We start from the raw sequence: 16929 nt of genomic DNA on the forward strand, positions 1-16929 counted from the left end.
CCGTGTTTAAGCGTCTCTGAAGTTGATTGCAGGTGTTATGCTGCGCGCAGCGAGGTCAGTCAAGTTTAGTGATATCAGCTCGCCACATTCCCATTGGCTTGCTCTGTTTTTCCCCTCCCCTTCACACGCTCTCTCTCTCTGTTTTTATCACGCACATTGTAGTGGCTGGTTAAAATCAGGCTGGGATTGGGCTGCCTGTCTCTTTATCAATGATTCATGAAAGCGTGGACAGGCTGCCGCAAACATGCTGTGTCACTCGCTCTGGCCTCTGGCCAAGCCGCACATCAGGAGAAAGGTAGTCCGGCATGCACTAGTTTACAAAAGGTGTGATAGTAATGCACACGTCATATCAATCAGCAAGTCGAGGCATATGCATGTAAGAAAGCGTTTCGCAACCATTACGAATATTAGATAACTTCTGCCATTCTGGCTCAAAAGCCACGTGGGTTACAAACTTCAGACGTCACCTTCACAAACGCTCTCCAACCCCCAAGTCAAATAGTGTAATCAGACAATCCTGATCAAAGGTTTTCAAATGTTTTCACGTGTGAAGAAATGTATATACAATTTCATCTTAGTACATTAAATCGAGGGCACCTTTTCACATTTCCTGTCTTACTGGCCTGAAAACTTGCCAAGGCTTATCGGAAGACACTTAAAAATGTAGATTTCAGCAGTTGTTAAAGTCTTTGAGAGCTCCCGTTCAGCTTATTTTCAGTTTCATGCGCAGAATGGTTAGATGGTTTTACGGCTGGTTATGTCCTTGTTTCTGTTGCCTTTGATCAGGTCGGCCGTCCTAGATTCAATGGAAATAGGCACAGGTTTCGCAAAGTTGAGATTACAATGCACAGATTCATTTGGTATTGGATGGTATTGTTCGATTTGAAGCTGTGTAAACTTCAGGCCAGTCATGTGCTCATCATAAACAATCCTTATGACGTTTCCATGCAATATTGCAATGAGTAACTAATAATGATAACATATTTTACATTTCAGATCAGTTCACTCATAAATAACATTCTGCCATTTTTTTACTCACTGTTATGTCGTTCCAAACACAAAAGGAGAACGCTTTTTAAAGAACACTTCCATTGTGGGTTCATATTATACTCTGTAACAAGTTAAACAACCATATGTAAAGTGCATTTTTATATCGGACAGATCACAGGTTTAAACCAAATAACAACTCCCCACAGAAAATAAAATGAAATAAAATAAAATAAAGAAATAATTGTAAATAGACACTTGTTAGTACATAACAGAAGATATGATGCATATTTATAAAAAGACATCCTAGTAAACATTACAGTGTTGTCAAAGTTGTCTTTATTTGTAGTAAGGAAACGAAATTAAATTAAGCATTGACTAACAGAATGTTTTTGGCTGAGATACAACTATTTGAAAATCTGGAATCTGAGGGTGCAAAAAAAATCTAAATATTGAGAAAATCATCTTTAAAGTTGTTCAAATGAAGTTCTTAGCAATGCATATTACTAATCAAAAATTAAGTTTTGATATATTTACGGTAGGACATTTACAAAATATCTTCATGGAACATGATCTTTACTTAATATCCCAATGATTTTTAGCATAAAAGAAAAATCAATAATTTTGACCCATACAATGTATTGTTGGTTATTGCTACAAATATACCCCAGCGACTTAAGACTGCTTTTGTGCTCCAGGGTCACAAATGTCTAAAATGATATCAATACAATTCAAACCATACTAAGTGGGTCAAAACCAATATATTTGAGAACTTTTTATTAAATACTCCTTGTTGTTTTACATGAAAATGAGAAACTAGGGCATAAACGTGAGAATAAAACCACTGAGCACTGTTTGAAGCGGTCGTAATGACCTGTGCTAACATACTGAAACGCTGAAAAGTTACAAACTCCCCGACTTCAACTCCCACACTATATCCCCACAGACCCGAGGCGTTCAGCGAAGACTGCGAACATGATGGATCTGGGATTTGGGGGTTTTCAACTATCTGTTTGTTTGCTTTTTTCCCAGCCATTCGTTTTGGTCGAATGCCCCAAGCCGAGAAAGAGAAGCTCCTGGCGGAGTTCTCCACTGACATGGATCACATGCACCCCGAATCGGCTGATCTCAGAGCCCTGGCCAGGCATCTCTACGAGTCCTATCTGAAGTACTTCCCCCTGACCAAAGCCAAGGCCAGGGCCATACTCTCAGGAAAGACCAGCGACAACACAGTGAGTGCAAACCCAATTCTTCTGCAATATAACCATCCATTAGATGTGTAGCGCTCGATTGAGATGCCTTTTACATGTGCAGAAATCTGAAACCATCACAGATAGCACTGTATAGCTGTCTAGACGCAACATGAAGAGCAGTGCACTTGAAGCGTAGCCTAGGCAGAAATTCAGGTTTCCAACGTTAACTTGTCATGCGGCTGAACACACAGATAGTCTCACGCCATGCTTTCATCATGTCCTCTATTGCTTTCCACAACAAATCATGAACAACGACATAGTTTCACGTTTAGATTATTTCAAGAACATTCCCTAAACGAAAGAATTATTTACTGGTTATTATTACAATTTTGGAAAGAAACCTATTGAACATTCCTGTTTTGTTGACAGTAGAAATAAGTTCAAATCAAACATACAACACATAAAACGCCTGCATCACACGTCTTTAACAAGAGATATGACCAAGGCTGTTAGATGCTTGTTTTGACTAACGCAGCCAATGATACCAAACATCTGCTCTCTTTGGAGGAGAAATATTTATAAAGGCACAGACTGCAAAAAGACTGTCCTATAAAAACATAAAAGTAGTATAGATATAAATCTATATATCAGAACCTTCTTAATTCATGCTTGATCAGTTCCACATTCGGGGCATGTGCACTCCTGCAACTCAAAGGAAGCTGACACAAAACGAAAGATCAGCTTGGGATTCCAGTGTGCGTGGAGAGTAAACACTGCGAGGAATTATAGTTAGACTATCATTCTGAACACATAAATTCTTTGACTGACACTGGTAGGCCCATTTGCAGAAGACCTGTCATATTACTGCCTAACTTGATTTTGAGGTGGAACGACATGTTTGAAATGATTACTTAGGAAGTCTTTTCGTTCAACAGCATTTTTGAAGTCATGTCCGTGAACACATCATAATATCCCTCAACACATACAGTATGCAAACATGAATGCTTTGCCGACGTACTGTAAGCCTCCAGTCCTCAAGAGGGCGGTAGAGTTACCTTCATGTAACAAAGTCAGTGCCGTTAAACTGGCTGTTTTATACATCAAGTACCTAGATATAACTAACTCGCAGTTGAGCTTTAGCACCCTTGCCGCATAATTGTGTTGCATTGTAAATTTCAGTCGGATACAAATTTCGAAAGTCAAACTGAGCGTGACAGTCTAAACCTTGGTCCGTTAATGTAAACGTATAATCTCCATATAACAGTACATCTTAGTAAGATATCAGCAGTGTTGGGGAAAGTTACTTTTAAAAGTAATGCATTACAATATTGCGTTACTCCGTTATAAAGTAACTAATTGCGTTACTTAGTTACTTTTTATGGAAAGTAATGTGTTATGCGTTCCTTTACTAGTTACTTGAAAAAGTAATCTGATTACGTAACTCTCGTTACTTGTAATGCGTTACTACAAACACTGGCTATAACTCGCTGGATATTAAAGTGTTTGTTTTTGTAGCGTTAGATATTCGATTTAGCTGAAACCTAATACTTTACTTAGTTTTTATGGAAAGTAATGTGTTATGCGTTCCTTAATAGTTACTTGAAAAAAGTAATCTGATTACGTAACTCTCGTTACTTGTAATGCGTTACTACAAACACTGGCTATAACTCGCTGGATATTAAAGTGTTTGTTTTTGTAGCGTTAGATATTCGATTTAGCTGAAACCTAATACTTACATTTAAAAGTGTAATCTGGCATTTTCTGTCAAAAAAAATCCTTTCGTCACTGACATGTAATTAATCTTGGGATAGTTTGGGTCACAAAGGATCCATCTGGTGTATCCTTCAAGGCCTGGGAAACAAAGGACGCATTTTAAGAAGACTTCGATTTAGAAAAGCCGCTGTGACTCGTTTGGTATTTGAATTGAGACACAGCTAATGAATCTTGAATCTTCTTGCATAGAGTATGTTTGGGCCTAAATCTCTGCAACAGCACTTGAGAGAAACCTTGAGAAGTTTATATTCAACCAATGCCAAGATATGGATTTGTATATTTATGTTTTCATGTTTAGACCCAACTCGGACTCAAGCCTGTCTCAAGTCCGAGTCCGAAACCTTATTTTCAGGAGGACTTGGACTCGTATGAGCTGGTCTCGACTAGTCGTAGAAAATATGGTCTCGGGTCTGAGTCTGGTTTTGTTTGACTCGATTACTACAACATAGTTTGTTAGTGGAAACGGCGTTTAAGTGTGAGCTTCTCTTATTTGTATTGAAAATTTCGTAACATACACTAGGGCTGCCAAAAAAAATTTGAATTTCGAATATTCGTCGAATTTAAAATAAAAATCCACATTTTAGGTGTGCGTTAAGCAGGCAGCCTTATCAGTGGTGCACGAGATGCGATGACGATGTTCAATTCAATTCAAGTTTTCAATTCAAGTTTATTTGTATAGCGCTTTTTACGATACGAATCGTTGCAACGCAACTTTACAGAAAATTAAGTTGTATGATGCAAGTGTCGTTGCATTTAATGTTTTTGTTAACCTATCCAGTTGAAGCCACTATGCGGCGCTGCTGCGTTGTTTATTAAAAAATATTGTGGGGAAAAGAGAACAATCAATGCGGAGAAGATCTTGTTTACGTCAAAACTGAAACCAAGCTGTTCACACAGAACGCATATTTCACGCATTTTCTAGAGGGACATCTATCACCGTCGCACACTCGCGTCTTTAGAAAGCCATGTAAAATTAATGTAAGTTCAACTTTGAAAAAACATATCTCGAGACTTTATGGCGGGGTTTTCCCCATCCCACTGCAACTCGTGTTTTTAAATGAAAAATGTACTCTGTGTGATTGGCTTTCTGCCCTTTGTATTAAACTATTCATACATACATGTTGCTGTTTTGTTTATTTGTTTAAGCAACTTAATTATAATTGGTTTATAAACATTATTTTAAACATTATGCACATTTTTTTCACAGATAGTCATGTTATCTTACGCTTTGAAGAAACGTGCATTAGTAATATTTAGCTCGATGCGCCCTCTTGTGGCCTCAGGAGAGAAGCCAAAAGCTTTTCTTCACCCTAATTGAAATTATGCATTTTAAATTCGAATATAATTCGAATTCTGATCATATTTAAGTACAAAATTCGAATTTAGTTTTTCAGCCATTTTGACGCACACTTAGCATGGACTTTCTTCTTGTTCACAGCCTTTCGTTATTCACGACATGAAGTCTCTGTTGGAAGGCGAGCAGATGATCAACTGCCGGCAGATGCCCATGCAGGAACACAGGAGATCCGACATGCACGAGGTGGAGCTGCGCTTCTTCCACAGCTGCCAGTCGCGCTCGGCCGAAGCCGTCAGCGAAGTCACCGAATTCGCCAAGAGCATCCCGGGCTTCGTGAACCTGGACTTGAACGACCAGGTGACGCTCCTGAAGTACGGCGTCATCGAAGTCCTCATCATCATGATGGCGCCGCTCATGAACAAAGACGGCACCCTTATCTCCTACGGGCAGATCTTCATGACCCGCGAGTTTCTCAAGAGTTTGCGCAAGCCCTTCTGTGAAATGATGGAGCCCAAGTTTGAGTTCTCCGTCAAGTTCAACATGCTGGAGCTGGACGACAGCGACATGGCGCTGTTCCTGGCTGTCATCATCCTGAGCGGAGGTGGGTCCCGCTTCAAGAAGCCAAACCTCATCAAGTTTCATCTGTCCCTCATTATTCTGTCTAACCAAACAGATAAGATTAACCTCAGTTGCATTTTTACTTCAGGTCGACCACAAGCTCAGTGACTCATGATATAATCTCCACTGAGCTTAAAAGCAAACTCTTGTGATCTAAGCTATCACGAGGTTGTGTCATACCTCAATTTCTATGAAACCAGAGCTAGCAGTCTTATATTTGACTCATTATCACTATGCCTGTTTAATTCACACTTCGGCAGTAACCGCAAGGCTCTGCGAGTGTGCGCAGTGCAGTTGTCATTTAGTTTAATTGTTGACCAGTGCACTACCATTCAATAAAATGCTAACCTTGAACTCCGATGATTCAAATACATGATAAAATATTCTGTGGGAAATTAAATTAAGAAACTGAAGGAAAAAACTCTAAAAGAAACTTAGAGAACAGGTGAATCTAAAAAAAGAGGGACTGGAAGACTGGGTCATAAAGAAAATGAAGCCCAATTTATTTATTTTTTATTTAATTTGATTTAATTACGTTATTATTATTATTAATTCAATTATAAACAACCTGTGTAAAATTGTAAAAAAATAAAAAAATAAAAAAATAAATAAATAAATGTGAATATACAGTACATTGTGGTAGTTTTTGAACTAAATTTAATTTATGGTGATTATAAAAAATAAAATCATTGTGAAATATGTTTATAACTTACCTTATTTAAACAACAAAAATGTAGTTTTTTTAAACTGTTTTTAATGTGATGTTTTTATCACAATAATGTGAATTTGGGAATGGGATGGTTATCGTCAATGATTATTGTCATAATATTAAAAAAAAAAAAATTTGAAATAAATTATTTTATTTCATTTTATTTATTTTCTTTTTTTTTGTGCCAAAATATGACTGGAAAACCTGAAATTCTTTATGAGATTCACCTGAACAAATCTGTAGGAAAACATCTATTCGGTCTATTATAATTCATGGTTAAATGAACCACTGTCTCAAAACAGACAGATTCATAAACTTCTCCATCTTCCGCTGTTTGTTCCCTGCGGCAGATCGTCCGGGTCTGCTGAATGTCAAGCCCATCGAGGATCTCCAGGAGACGGTTCTTCATTCTCTGGAGCTGCAGCTGAAGACGAGCCATCCCGACTCTCTGCAGCTGTTCGCCAAAGTGCTGCAGAAGATGACTGATCTGCGGCAGCTGGTGACCGATCACGTGCAGCTGATCCAGCTGCTGAAGGAGACCGAGGTGGACTGGTGCTTGCACCCGCTTCTGCAGGAGATCATGAGGGACTTGTACTAGTGTGTGTTTAGCAGATGCACACGGTTTTGATTCTGAGTTTGGTTTACTGCTCTGATGTAGTCGGTGAAGTTTTTGCACTGTAAAAAACTTTTGTCAGCAGAGAAACTAGAACAGGGTGTTTGACAGCGACCGCTTTGTGATTCGTTTCTGGCTTTCAAGAGTGCCGTGCCCAATGCAACGGTGCTGGTTAAAGAGGGCAGTGCCACTGTGAAAATCTTTTACTTGGTGATTTAAAACCACACTTGTGTCTGTGCATTCATAGCCCTTACAGGAAACATAGAAGTGACACTCCATATTTCATTTTTAAAAATAGCATAAAAACAGTGGTGTGCAAAAGTCTGACACCACACCGCAAGTTAGGGACTTTTTTATTTAACCCTTCAATTAAGCATTTAAGAAAAGAAAAATAAAGATACGGTAAATGTTTTCTAGGTGTCTATCTAGGCAAATATAAATACATTTTAATTTAAAATAGTGACAATCACCATGTCGAACTCATTTAATAGAGATTTTTCCAATTCTGCTGATATAATTAGTAATTAGTAAATATACATGTGGGTTAAATCGTACTTTACATGCTTTAAGAAGTATTTTGAACTTCAAAAGAAGCAAATAAAAAAAGGAGTTTAACATGGTGATTGTCACTATTTTATATTTAATTTATTATATATTTAAATGTATTTTATTAGAGGAGAACACGAATTAATTAGAAGCAAGAACTCGTGGTCTCAGACTTTTAGACCCTGTCTTATTATGTTTAATTTTTGGCCATTATCAGAAAGTTTCAAATAGCACTATCAAAGAGTGCCACATATATGTCTCCAGCATTTGTTCATGTAGGGCTGCAATAAAAGTGACTTGTCTTGGAGAGAGAAGAGCAAACTAAACACACACACCACTAGCATCAGATGTACCAAAGAGCTGGCGTTTGTCTCAAACTATGCACAAAATATATGACAGATAAATCTGAATGTGTAAGCGTGTAGTTTCATTTTAACCACTGATATTTGTCACAGTGTTTGTTTTTTTTGCTTATACATGGAGCAAATACAACACTTTCTTAGATTATTTTCCATCTGCTCTTTTTGCCTCAAATTCTGAACTTAAATATGTTGTCTTTTACATATGTGAAAATTTTTTTTAAACTGCAAGGGACTTTTTGTTTTTGTTTTGCTTTATTTTTCTCAGTCAGGATTTCTTTTCCAAATCATTCTAAAGCCTTGTTTTTTTTTTACTTAAATTCACAAAATGCATGTAAATAAGAAAAAAACAATTTTAAGAGGGAGCATCTTTCATAAATTTTAAATGGCATGTAAGCCGTTAAATGTCAATTGTATTTGAATATGTAAATAAATATTTTCAAACTATATTAACTTCTGGATTAACTGTTTCTACACTTCTGATTGACATGCGATATGCTCATTGCACACCTTTATCTCACCGCCTACGCGCCTGCAGTGTGTGTGTGTGCGTGCGTGCGTGCGTGTGTGTGTGTGTGTGTGTGAGAGAGAGAGACAGTGTGTGTGTGTGTGTGTGTGTGTGTGTGTTTTAATGAATGTCTTCCTATTGAAGTCTTGAGCAGGCAGAGATTGCGTGCAGCTCCGTAACACGCAAAGCTTCTTTGAGTCATTACATCAGGCTTTTATTGCGTGTGTGTCACTGAACACACGCTGTTGTGATTGCAAAACGTGAACTTCACTGCACCCTGCAGTAGATGCATATCTCCTTTGTCAAAATATCATTTCCAGCTGGACGGGACACGACTATTTCTTCCTTTTGATAGAATAAGGTTTTAGTTACACCTCAGTGAAAAATGACAGAGCCTGAATGCTAAAAGATGTTGGATTTGATGCTGTTTTCGGGGGTCAGGGAAGGGGAAGTGGGAGACTTGATGTGAGGCGTCATTAGTTTCTGCTGATTGATGTGCCCATGATGTCTTTCACAATCTTCTTTGAGTCAAAAACATTTTAAAACAAAACCAGCAAGTTTAATGTGACTGACTCTGTTTCAAACTATAAACTAATGCAACTTACTTCAATCCAAATTTGCCAGAAAATATTTTTATTTTCAGCTAAACACTAAAAATGAGGATTTATTTGTATGTTTTGCATACAGTTTATTTTTTAATATTACAATTATTTTTTTTAAGGTAGACAGTAACACTGCAATAAGATCCCATTAGTTAACATGAATGCATTAACTCACATTAACTAACAACAAGCAATACATTTGTTACAGTAGTTATTAATCTTTGTCACTAAAACCACAACTGTTCGTTGCCATTCATGTCATCTCAGGTCTATTAAACAGCTACAGCTTTTGATTTTCATAATGCATTAGTAAATGTTGAAATTAACAGTACTAAGATTAATAACTGCTCTACAAGTACATTTTAGTTTTAGCTCATATTAACTCACGTAGTTAATGTTAAACAGAACTCAGTTTGAACCTGTGTAATTCACTCATTTAATAATATGGTGTGGAAGTAGAGAAATAACTAGATCAGAATAAGATGAGTATCTCCAAGATACTGACCATCATTTAACAGAACTGTAAACACAACTATCATTGCCAACAACAAGTATTTAGGATCTTTGTAAACCCCATTCTAGGCCAAAACAAACAAATACACCAAAACTATATATTAAGTAAGTGGAAAACACCATTAAAATGTATGAACATTTCAAAACATGCAACTCGATTATGGCTAAACGCTTGTCGTTTTAGCATGATGGGAAAACTTTTGCATAGCTCTGCCTCAGCGGTGCTTTATTGGCTTGTTTTCTCCTGAGGCTGGGATGGGAATGGACAGTCTGAAGCTGTGGCACTCGAACACGGCTCTCCTCTGGAAAGCAGCCTGCTGTCTGTTTTGATGATGATGATGATGATTAAATGTGTTTTGTGCTGTGTCAGCATATCCTTTACTTTGTTACTATCAGTCCTCCAGAGACTTCATCCTGCCAAGACGCTTCACAGACAATGCCAAGTCATTTCAGAAAATACATTTTGCTGCTTTAAAAATCTTTGAAGGAATGCAGCCAAAGATAGCAGGCCCTGTGTGTTTGTGGAGCGTCGCACACGGCAGCTTGAATCTGTTCCCCGGGTGTCTAAATATGGGAAAAGAGTGAAGGAGTACACCTGCTGCTATATTAAAAACAATAGCAATGTGCAAACAATGCCTGATAAAGATGTTTTCTCGGATTGAGAGTTGACTTGGATGAACAACATGGCAACATTACAGTAGAACATTTCCAGCTAACAAAAATACATTCTAAGAAGGCATTGTCAACATTCAAATTAAGTTATGAAAACCTTGTTTCTCTGAATTTTCAAAACTTCCACTTTTTAAAAACTTTTGGTAACACTTTCTGAAGCCCGTATTTATAACACATTATAAGGGCATTCGTAAGGCATTATAATGAATGCATAATGCATTATTAAAAAAAAAAACGTATAATATGCTGTTTCATCTCATAAATAATCATAACAACAATTATAATACATTATAAAACTTACTTATTTGTGGTTATAACGTTTATGAGTATGATAACACGCAATAAACACCATGTTAAATCCACGTAATATCTCATATCTTGACATTATTTATTTAAGATCTGTACAGTATCTTACTGATATTACAATAAATATAGTTAAAATCAAATGTGCCATATTACACACTCATCTGATCAGATCTCTGATCTTACAGCTGTTTGAGAAAAAATATTATTTTATTATTGTTCTTATTATTTATAAGTGGTGTTTGTCTGCTTTAAGTATAGTAACAAGTTAACAACTGCAAGATATGAGACTTATAATATATTATAACTATGGGAAATATAATCCATTGTAAGTTAAGTGGATGCATTGTGTTCATTGTGTATTATAAATCATCATTAAACTCTTAAAAGCTATAACCACAAATAAGTAAACATTATAAATCATTAAAACTGTTGTTGTGATTACTCATGAGATGATACAACATATTATAAGGTTTTTATAATACATTATGCATTCATTATAATGCCTTAAGAATACTCTTATAATGTATTATAAATACGGGCTTCATAGAAAGTGTTACCAAACTTTTTTCTTCGTTCCATTTGATCAATGTACAAACATTATGGGAATGTCACTTTCGAATGTTTTCTTAAAAATTCTGAAATAAGTAGTAACATTAAAAAATAAATACATAAATTAGTCGAACATCAAACTAAAACGTTTCAGTAATGTATAAATAATGTTTTCGAGAACATTATTAAACGTTCATTAACGTTCATTTTGAGAACATTATTAAAGGCCAGATAACTCTGAATGAATGTTACTGGAAGAGCGTTTGTTCATAACTTTGACAGAACGTTAGCCAAAGTTATGAGAATCCTCCCTTTTGTAGATATATTGACTTACATGGGGTAGGCTTTGGGTAAATCTATAATTAGTCTGTGGAATGCCCTCGTTTAGCACTGAAAGTGTGTGTTGTACAGGAGTGGCTCCTGGGGCTTCTAACAAAAGATCACGGGAGGATTTTTAAAGTTCACGCTGAATGCTGAGGTTGTGAAAGCAGGCCTAACTATTCCAGCCGGTCTCCTCTCCACCCACGTCCAGCGCTCAGAAACACATGGCAGTGTCACTCACATGTCTTTCATTCTTACAGAGAAACCCAGCAAACAAAGCCAGTAAAGCTTTTCTGTCATTGCTTTAGTCCTGTCTGAGGTGTGTGCGCCAGGACCTGAATGAAAGCACTGAGGGTTTAATCCCCCAAAATACAGCTCTGTCACAGACACACGGCTGAACACAACATTTTCATTTGGTTTAATACATACGTGTATATCTGTATATATGTAAAGTCTTAAATGTTCCCATTGAAAAAACCAGCATATGCTGGTTAGGTATGTTTTGACGCTGGGAAGCTGGTCCTTTGCTGGTTTATGCTGGTCCTTTGCTGGTTTAAACTGGTCCTTTGCTGGTTTAAGCTGGTCCTTTGCTGGTTTAAACTGGTCCTTTGCTGGTTTAAGCTGGTCCTTTGCTGGTTTATGCTGGTCCTTTGCTGGTTTAAGCTGGTCCTAAGCTGGTCCTTTGCTGGTTTATGCTGGTCCTTTTGCTGGTTTATGCTGGTCATGTGCTAACCAGCATATGCTGGTTTTTTCAACAGGGGTATGTGTGTGGTAGTATGGATATATATATATATATATATATATAGTCTGATAGATGTCTTTAAGATGTCAGTTTTACATACATTATAAATCATAAACATCTTAAAGACATCTTCTAGACGTCTATTTGACATCTGATAGGAAACACGTCCTATAGACGTATTGCAGATGAGCAAACTCTCTAAAAAATACGTCTTGCAGACGTCAAATATACATCTCCGTGATGTAGGTGTGCTGTCAGGGCGTGAAACTGTATGACTGCTATCCATAAACCATGGTTTACACTTGGTACTCCAAAGTACTTCAAAAATACCATGGCATTGCCTAGTTCCTCTAGGGTACTAGCTTTGGTTAGTGACATTTTTATTGCCTATGTATACATATAGCCTACAATTATATGTATTTTCTGGTTAAGAGTGCCTGCTAAACGGCCTTAATTATAAATATGAAGACGTACACGTATAATTAAATATGTGAAGTAAATTCGTCCCTCTGGTTTATTTGGTAAATATCGCTCTCTGCTGGCTCTTGAAACAAATTACGATGTTACACTTTGAATAAAGTGTGGACATAGATTCGTGATATTTAGCTGTGTGTTTATGATAAATATCCCTTATTTGATTTGACTATTTTACATCACTTGATAATTGATAAATGTTTATTTCGTGTTTCTCTAAACAAGGAAGCTCGGAACTAACGGCGCTGTTTTCAGAAGCGCCACGGACGGTATTTGCTGCGGCACCGGCAGCTCACATGGCGCTGCGTGTGTTAGCGCGAGAAACTCATGCGATCAAGATAAAAAAAAACCCTGTGACAGACTGCGGAAAGCTGCGCATGGGATCTGACTGACCTGTCCTTCATGACGGAAGCCGTGTTTCAAGCCCCTAAACGGCGGGCGAAGGTTTATGAGTCGTTTGAAGCTCCTCTCCCCATCTCACTGGGCGCAGAGAACATCATCTACAGAGCAGAGATCATCAGTCATCATGTCGTAGTCACAGATCCTGCTCACATACTGCCTCTGTATGAGCGGGTGAGGCGTGCACCACACCGCAGTAAATCAGACATGCGAGCCCAGGTCACTTCTCAAGCTGTAATGTGTTTGTTCCTCAAGGGTTACTTCGGTAAAGGAGTGTTCTCTAGATCCAGACCTGAGCATGGGATCTCTCAGCAATGGAAATGTAGGTTGTTGTGGTCGCTGGAAGCATTAAATCCATTGGTTTCTAACATTTAATGAGAAGGGTAGCATCTAAGCTTTTTATATGACCGTGACTCTTTCCTTTGTTTTAGACGTTGGAGACCGATGTCTACCTGTGATCTCCTCGTCAGAGTAAGAAGGTCTTGGACAGCTTTACTTTTACTCTCATGTGTGCACAGGCGCTCAGTGATCAAGGTGTTGGTTTAATTTCCTCCAGGTACCAAAAGCGCCTCCGCTGGGCTCGTGCGGCTCTCCTGATGCAGGGATTGGAGGATGAGTCGGTCAGTCATGCATTAGAGACTCTCACAAAGCCAGTGGAGTTCGTTGTCGGGGAAGAACAAAGCCTTGGCTCATTGGTCGACCAGTCAATGGATGAAGTGTCATGTGAACACGGCAGTCTGGATCGAACTGATCCTGCGAGGCCTCAACGGCAAGGAAACCCACTGTATGATCCTCTGGCTGAAGTCTGTCCTGAAGAGCCCGAGCAGCTTTTAAAAGCCCATGTGAAGTGCAGAAGACCTGACAGACCCGAGGAGCAACAGCCCATGAGTTCAGAAGCTTATCAGCACGTTCTGGTGGCGCTCTCTGAAGATGACGACAGTGCAAGCTCCGCCACGGCTAACGTCTCCGGTGTAAATAACAGCAGATTATACTCTTCAAAAGGAAATGCCAGTGCTAACAAAGCGAATGCCATCATCCTTAAAAACCATCTGTTTGCCACATGTTTTGGTGTATTGCAAAAAAAAAAAAAAAAAACGTCTAGCGCATCAAAATCTTTGCTGATGGATATCATGTTAGTGTATAAACTTTATGTAAATACTATAAATGTCACCAGAAACTAGTTTGGAAGCACTTTTTTGTCTGGAAGAAGGGCTTTAACGCAAATGTGACCCTGGAGCACAAATCCAGTCATAATGGTCAATTTTTCGAAATTGAGATGTATACATCATCTGAAAGCTGAATAAATAAGCTTTCCATTGATGTATGGTTTGTTAGGATAGCACAATATTTGGCCGAGATACAACTATTTGAAAATCTGGAATCTGAGGGTGCAAAAAAATCTAAATATTGAGAAAATCATCTTTAAAGTTGTCCAAATGAAGTTTTTAGCAATGCATATTACTAATCAAAAATTAAGTTTTGATATATTTACGGTAGGAAATTTACAAAATATCTTCATGGGACATGATCTTTACTTAATATCCTAATGATTTTTGGCATAAAAGAAAAATGTATAATTTTGACCCATACAATGTATTGTTGGCTGTTGCTACAAATATACCCCAGCGACTTAACACTGCTTTTGTGCTGCAGGGACACATATAGTTGCTCCCATTAAAGCGCTTTTTCTCGTTAATGTTCAAAGGTGTGTTAAAACTACCAAGTCAAATGATATGAAATCTGAATTCTAAACATGTCTCACTCTCTCAGTATTATTATGAGAACATATTCAAAAGTTATTTTTCTCTAAGCGCAGCCATCTTGACTGCATGTTAATGGTGCAAGATTTAATTATTTATTTATTTTTTACTATACAGTCCTGTTTTGTTTTTTTTCTAATGGACCCTTAAATTTTTCATACAGGATGAGAGTTATCATATTAAATTATTTGTAAGCTGATCAATTTCAATTCTCCCGTTACTCTCACTATTTTACCAGGTTTTGAGGATATGCACAAAATGCTGTTGAAAACTGTGCAGATCTCTTTTGCGATGCACCAAAACGTATGCAACAAATCTATGACAGTGGATGGGAAATTGGCTAGTGACAGCTTAGAAGTAGAAAGTGTATAAAAGTTCAAACTAGCACATCTTCGACCGAATGAATGTACAAACAGTCTGAATGTTAAGCGGTACGGAGCTGATCGCAGAGGAGAAGAAAACGATGCTTTACAAGCACCGCAGTGACAGTTTTCACTCTTCAAACCACCCTCAAGCCTCAAAGCATCAGTTTCATCAAAGAAGAATTGATTATAGAAGAACTTTGCCTTCAGCTGTTTCGAAAAAGACACTGTTTGTTTTTTTATGAGCGAACCTGTTAGTAATGGACTCTTGTTTATTTCAGGAGCAGCAGGGCAAGTTAGTGTGCAGAATAAACCCTTTCAGCATGATGGAGTATCTGCAACTCAGTTATGAAGAAGTAAGTGACTCTGAAGGACGGTTCAAGCTCTCTGTGTGACGGATTGCATCAGAAATCCTTTCTGTCGACACACTGCATACTGCTGCAGTTCGTTCCCAGCGCAAACAGCCCTCCATCACTGCGGTCTCGTGCCCCTGGTTTCTATCTGTCAGGTTTGAGTCAAATAGGCTACATCATATTTTCCTCTAGCTTTTATTGTTACAGCTGGATATAGTCGAGTGATTTCATTGCCCTGAGCCAATCCAAACAACACAGCTGAATATCTCATCTACTCTCTTCTGTTAACTCGAGCTCCCTCAACAGCAGCTTACTGAAAGTACCACTCCCTCTCACTAACACAATCCCATCCCATCATCCTCCAGGAAAGCACACACACCCTCGAGTCCGAGCGAGCTTCTGGAGGAATGTGGGATGGTTTATAATTGGTTATTTATCATCCTGACTGTATGCTTGACCTCTCTCTGACATCCCCCTGTGCGATTGCTATCATCGGCCGGTGTGATCTAGGACACATCCTAACATGAACTTCAGGTCATTTGTCTCCTAACAAGCAGCTTGTCTTTGTTTCAGGCGTTCTTTCTGGTTTATGCTCTGGGCTGCTTGTCAGTTTATTACAGCGGGGTGAGTTCTTAGCCTCTTTTCTGCGTGTGGCCAGCGTTACGTGTCGTTGAGCGGGGTAGTGTCTTGACTGGTGAACGTCTGTCCGGTTGTGTTTCCTGTAGGAAGCTCTGTCGGTGGCTCAGGTTTGGACCATGTTTCGTTCGCTGCAGCCCAACTTCTCCAGCTCCTACGCGGCCTATCACTACTTCCGCAGTAAAGGCTGGGTGCCAAAGTCTGGAGTTAAATACGGGACTGATTTAAGTAAGGATATTTCTCACAAAATCTCAACTTTAAACCTGAACTACATCCAACTCTGTTTTGTTTTCAAAGCTGGGTCATTTCTTCTATAAATGTGGCAAGCAACTCCACATTTCAAAAGTAAGAAATTGCATTGGCATTCATGTGTTGTTCAGCTTTGCTATGATTCGGCTGTAGGTCCAACATAAAAATTAGACTTGTTTTTAACCAAAAGAAGTTGGTTATTTTAGAGTGTCCTCGTGTGTGTGCTCTAGTAATAACAGTAAATGATGAATGCAAGGTTTTTATGAAGATCACTTTTAAGACATTTTTCAGACCAAGTCAAGAGAATTGATGGACCAAATTGAAAGGGAACGTAAAAGGTCACTATGCAGTACACACATATATATATATATATATATATATATATATA

At 38.1% G+C, this 16929-nt stretch overlaps 2 protein-coding genes across 4 annotated transcripts in view; both read left to right on the forward strand.

The window, feature by feature from the left end:
• The window catches only part of pparg (peroxisome proliferator-activated receptor gamma), a 31557-nt gene extending 23067 nt beyond the window's left edge, over positions 1-8490 (forward strand). For all 3 annotated transcript variants that reach the window (XM_016575652.1, XM_016575645.1, XM_016575636.1), the window contains exons 5-7: positions 2020-2219; positions 5392-5851; positions 6928-8490. In XM_016575652.1, the coding sequence (XP_016431138.1) occupies positions 2020-2219; positions 5392-5851; positions 6928-7175 (908 nt within the window). In that variant the 3' untranslated portion in view covers positions 7176-8490. The remainder of the gene's footprint in view (positions 1-2019; positions 2220-5391; positions 5852-6927) is intronic.
• Positions 8491-13012: 4522 nt separating this feature from the next.
• Positions 13013-16929, forward strand: part of tsen2 (TSEN2 tRNA splicing endonuclease subunit) — an 8545-nt gene continuing 4628 nt past the window's right edge. Inside the window, exons 1-7 of the mRNA XM_016575780.1 lie at positions 13013-13355; positions 13437-13503; positions 13613-13652; positions 13738-14152; positions 15585-15659; positions 16230-16280; positions 16382-16520. Of these exons, the coding sequence (XP_016431266.1) occupies positions 13185-13355; positions 13437-13503; positions 13613-13652; positions 13738-14152; positions 15585-15659; positions 16230-16280; positions 16382-16520 (958 nt within the window). The 5' untranslated portion in view covers positions 13013-13184. The remainder of the gene's footprint in view (positions 13356-13436; positions 13504-13612; positions 13653-13737; positions 14153-15584; positions 15660-16229; positions 16281-16381; positions 16521-16929) is intronic.

This window comes from Sinocyclocheilus rhinocerous, unplaced genomic scaffold, assembly GCF_001515625.1.
Source record: "Sinocyclocheilus rhinocerous isolate Xijiao unplaced genomic scaffold, SAMN03320098_v1.1 scaffold1574, whole genome shotgun sequence".
NCBI classification, from domain to species: Eukaryota; Metazoa; Chordata; class Actinopteri; order Cypriniformes; family Cyprinidae; genus Sinocyclocheilus; species Sinocyclocheilus rhinocerous.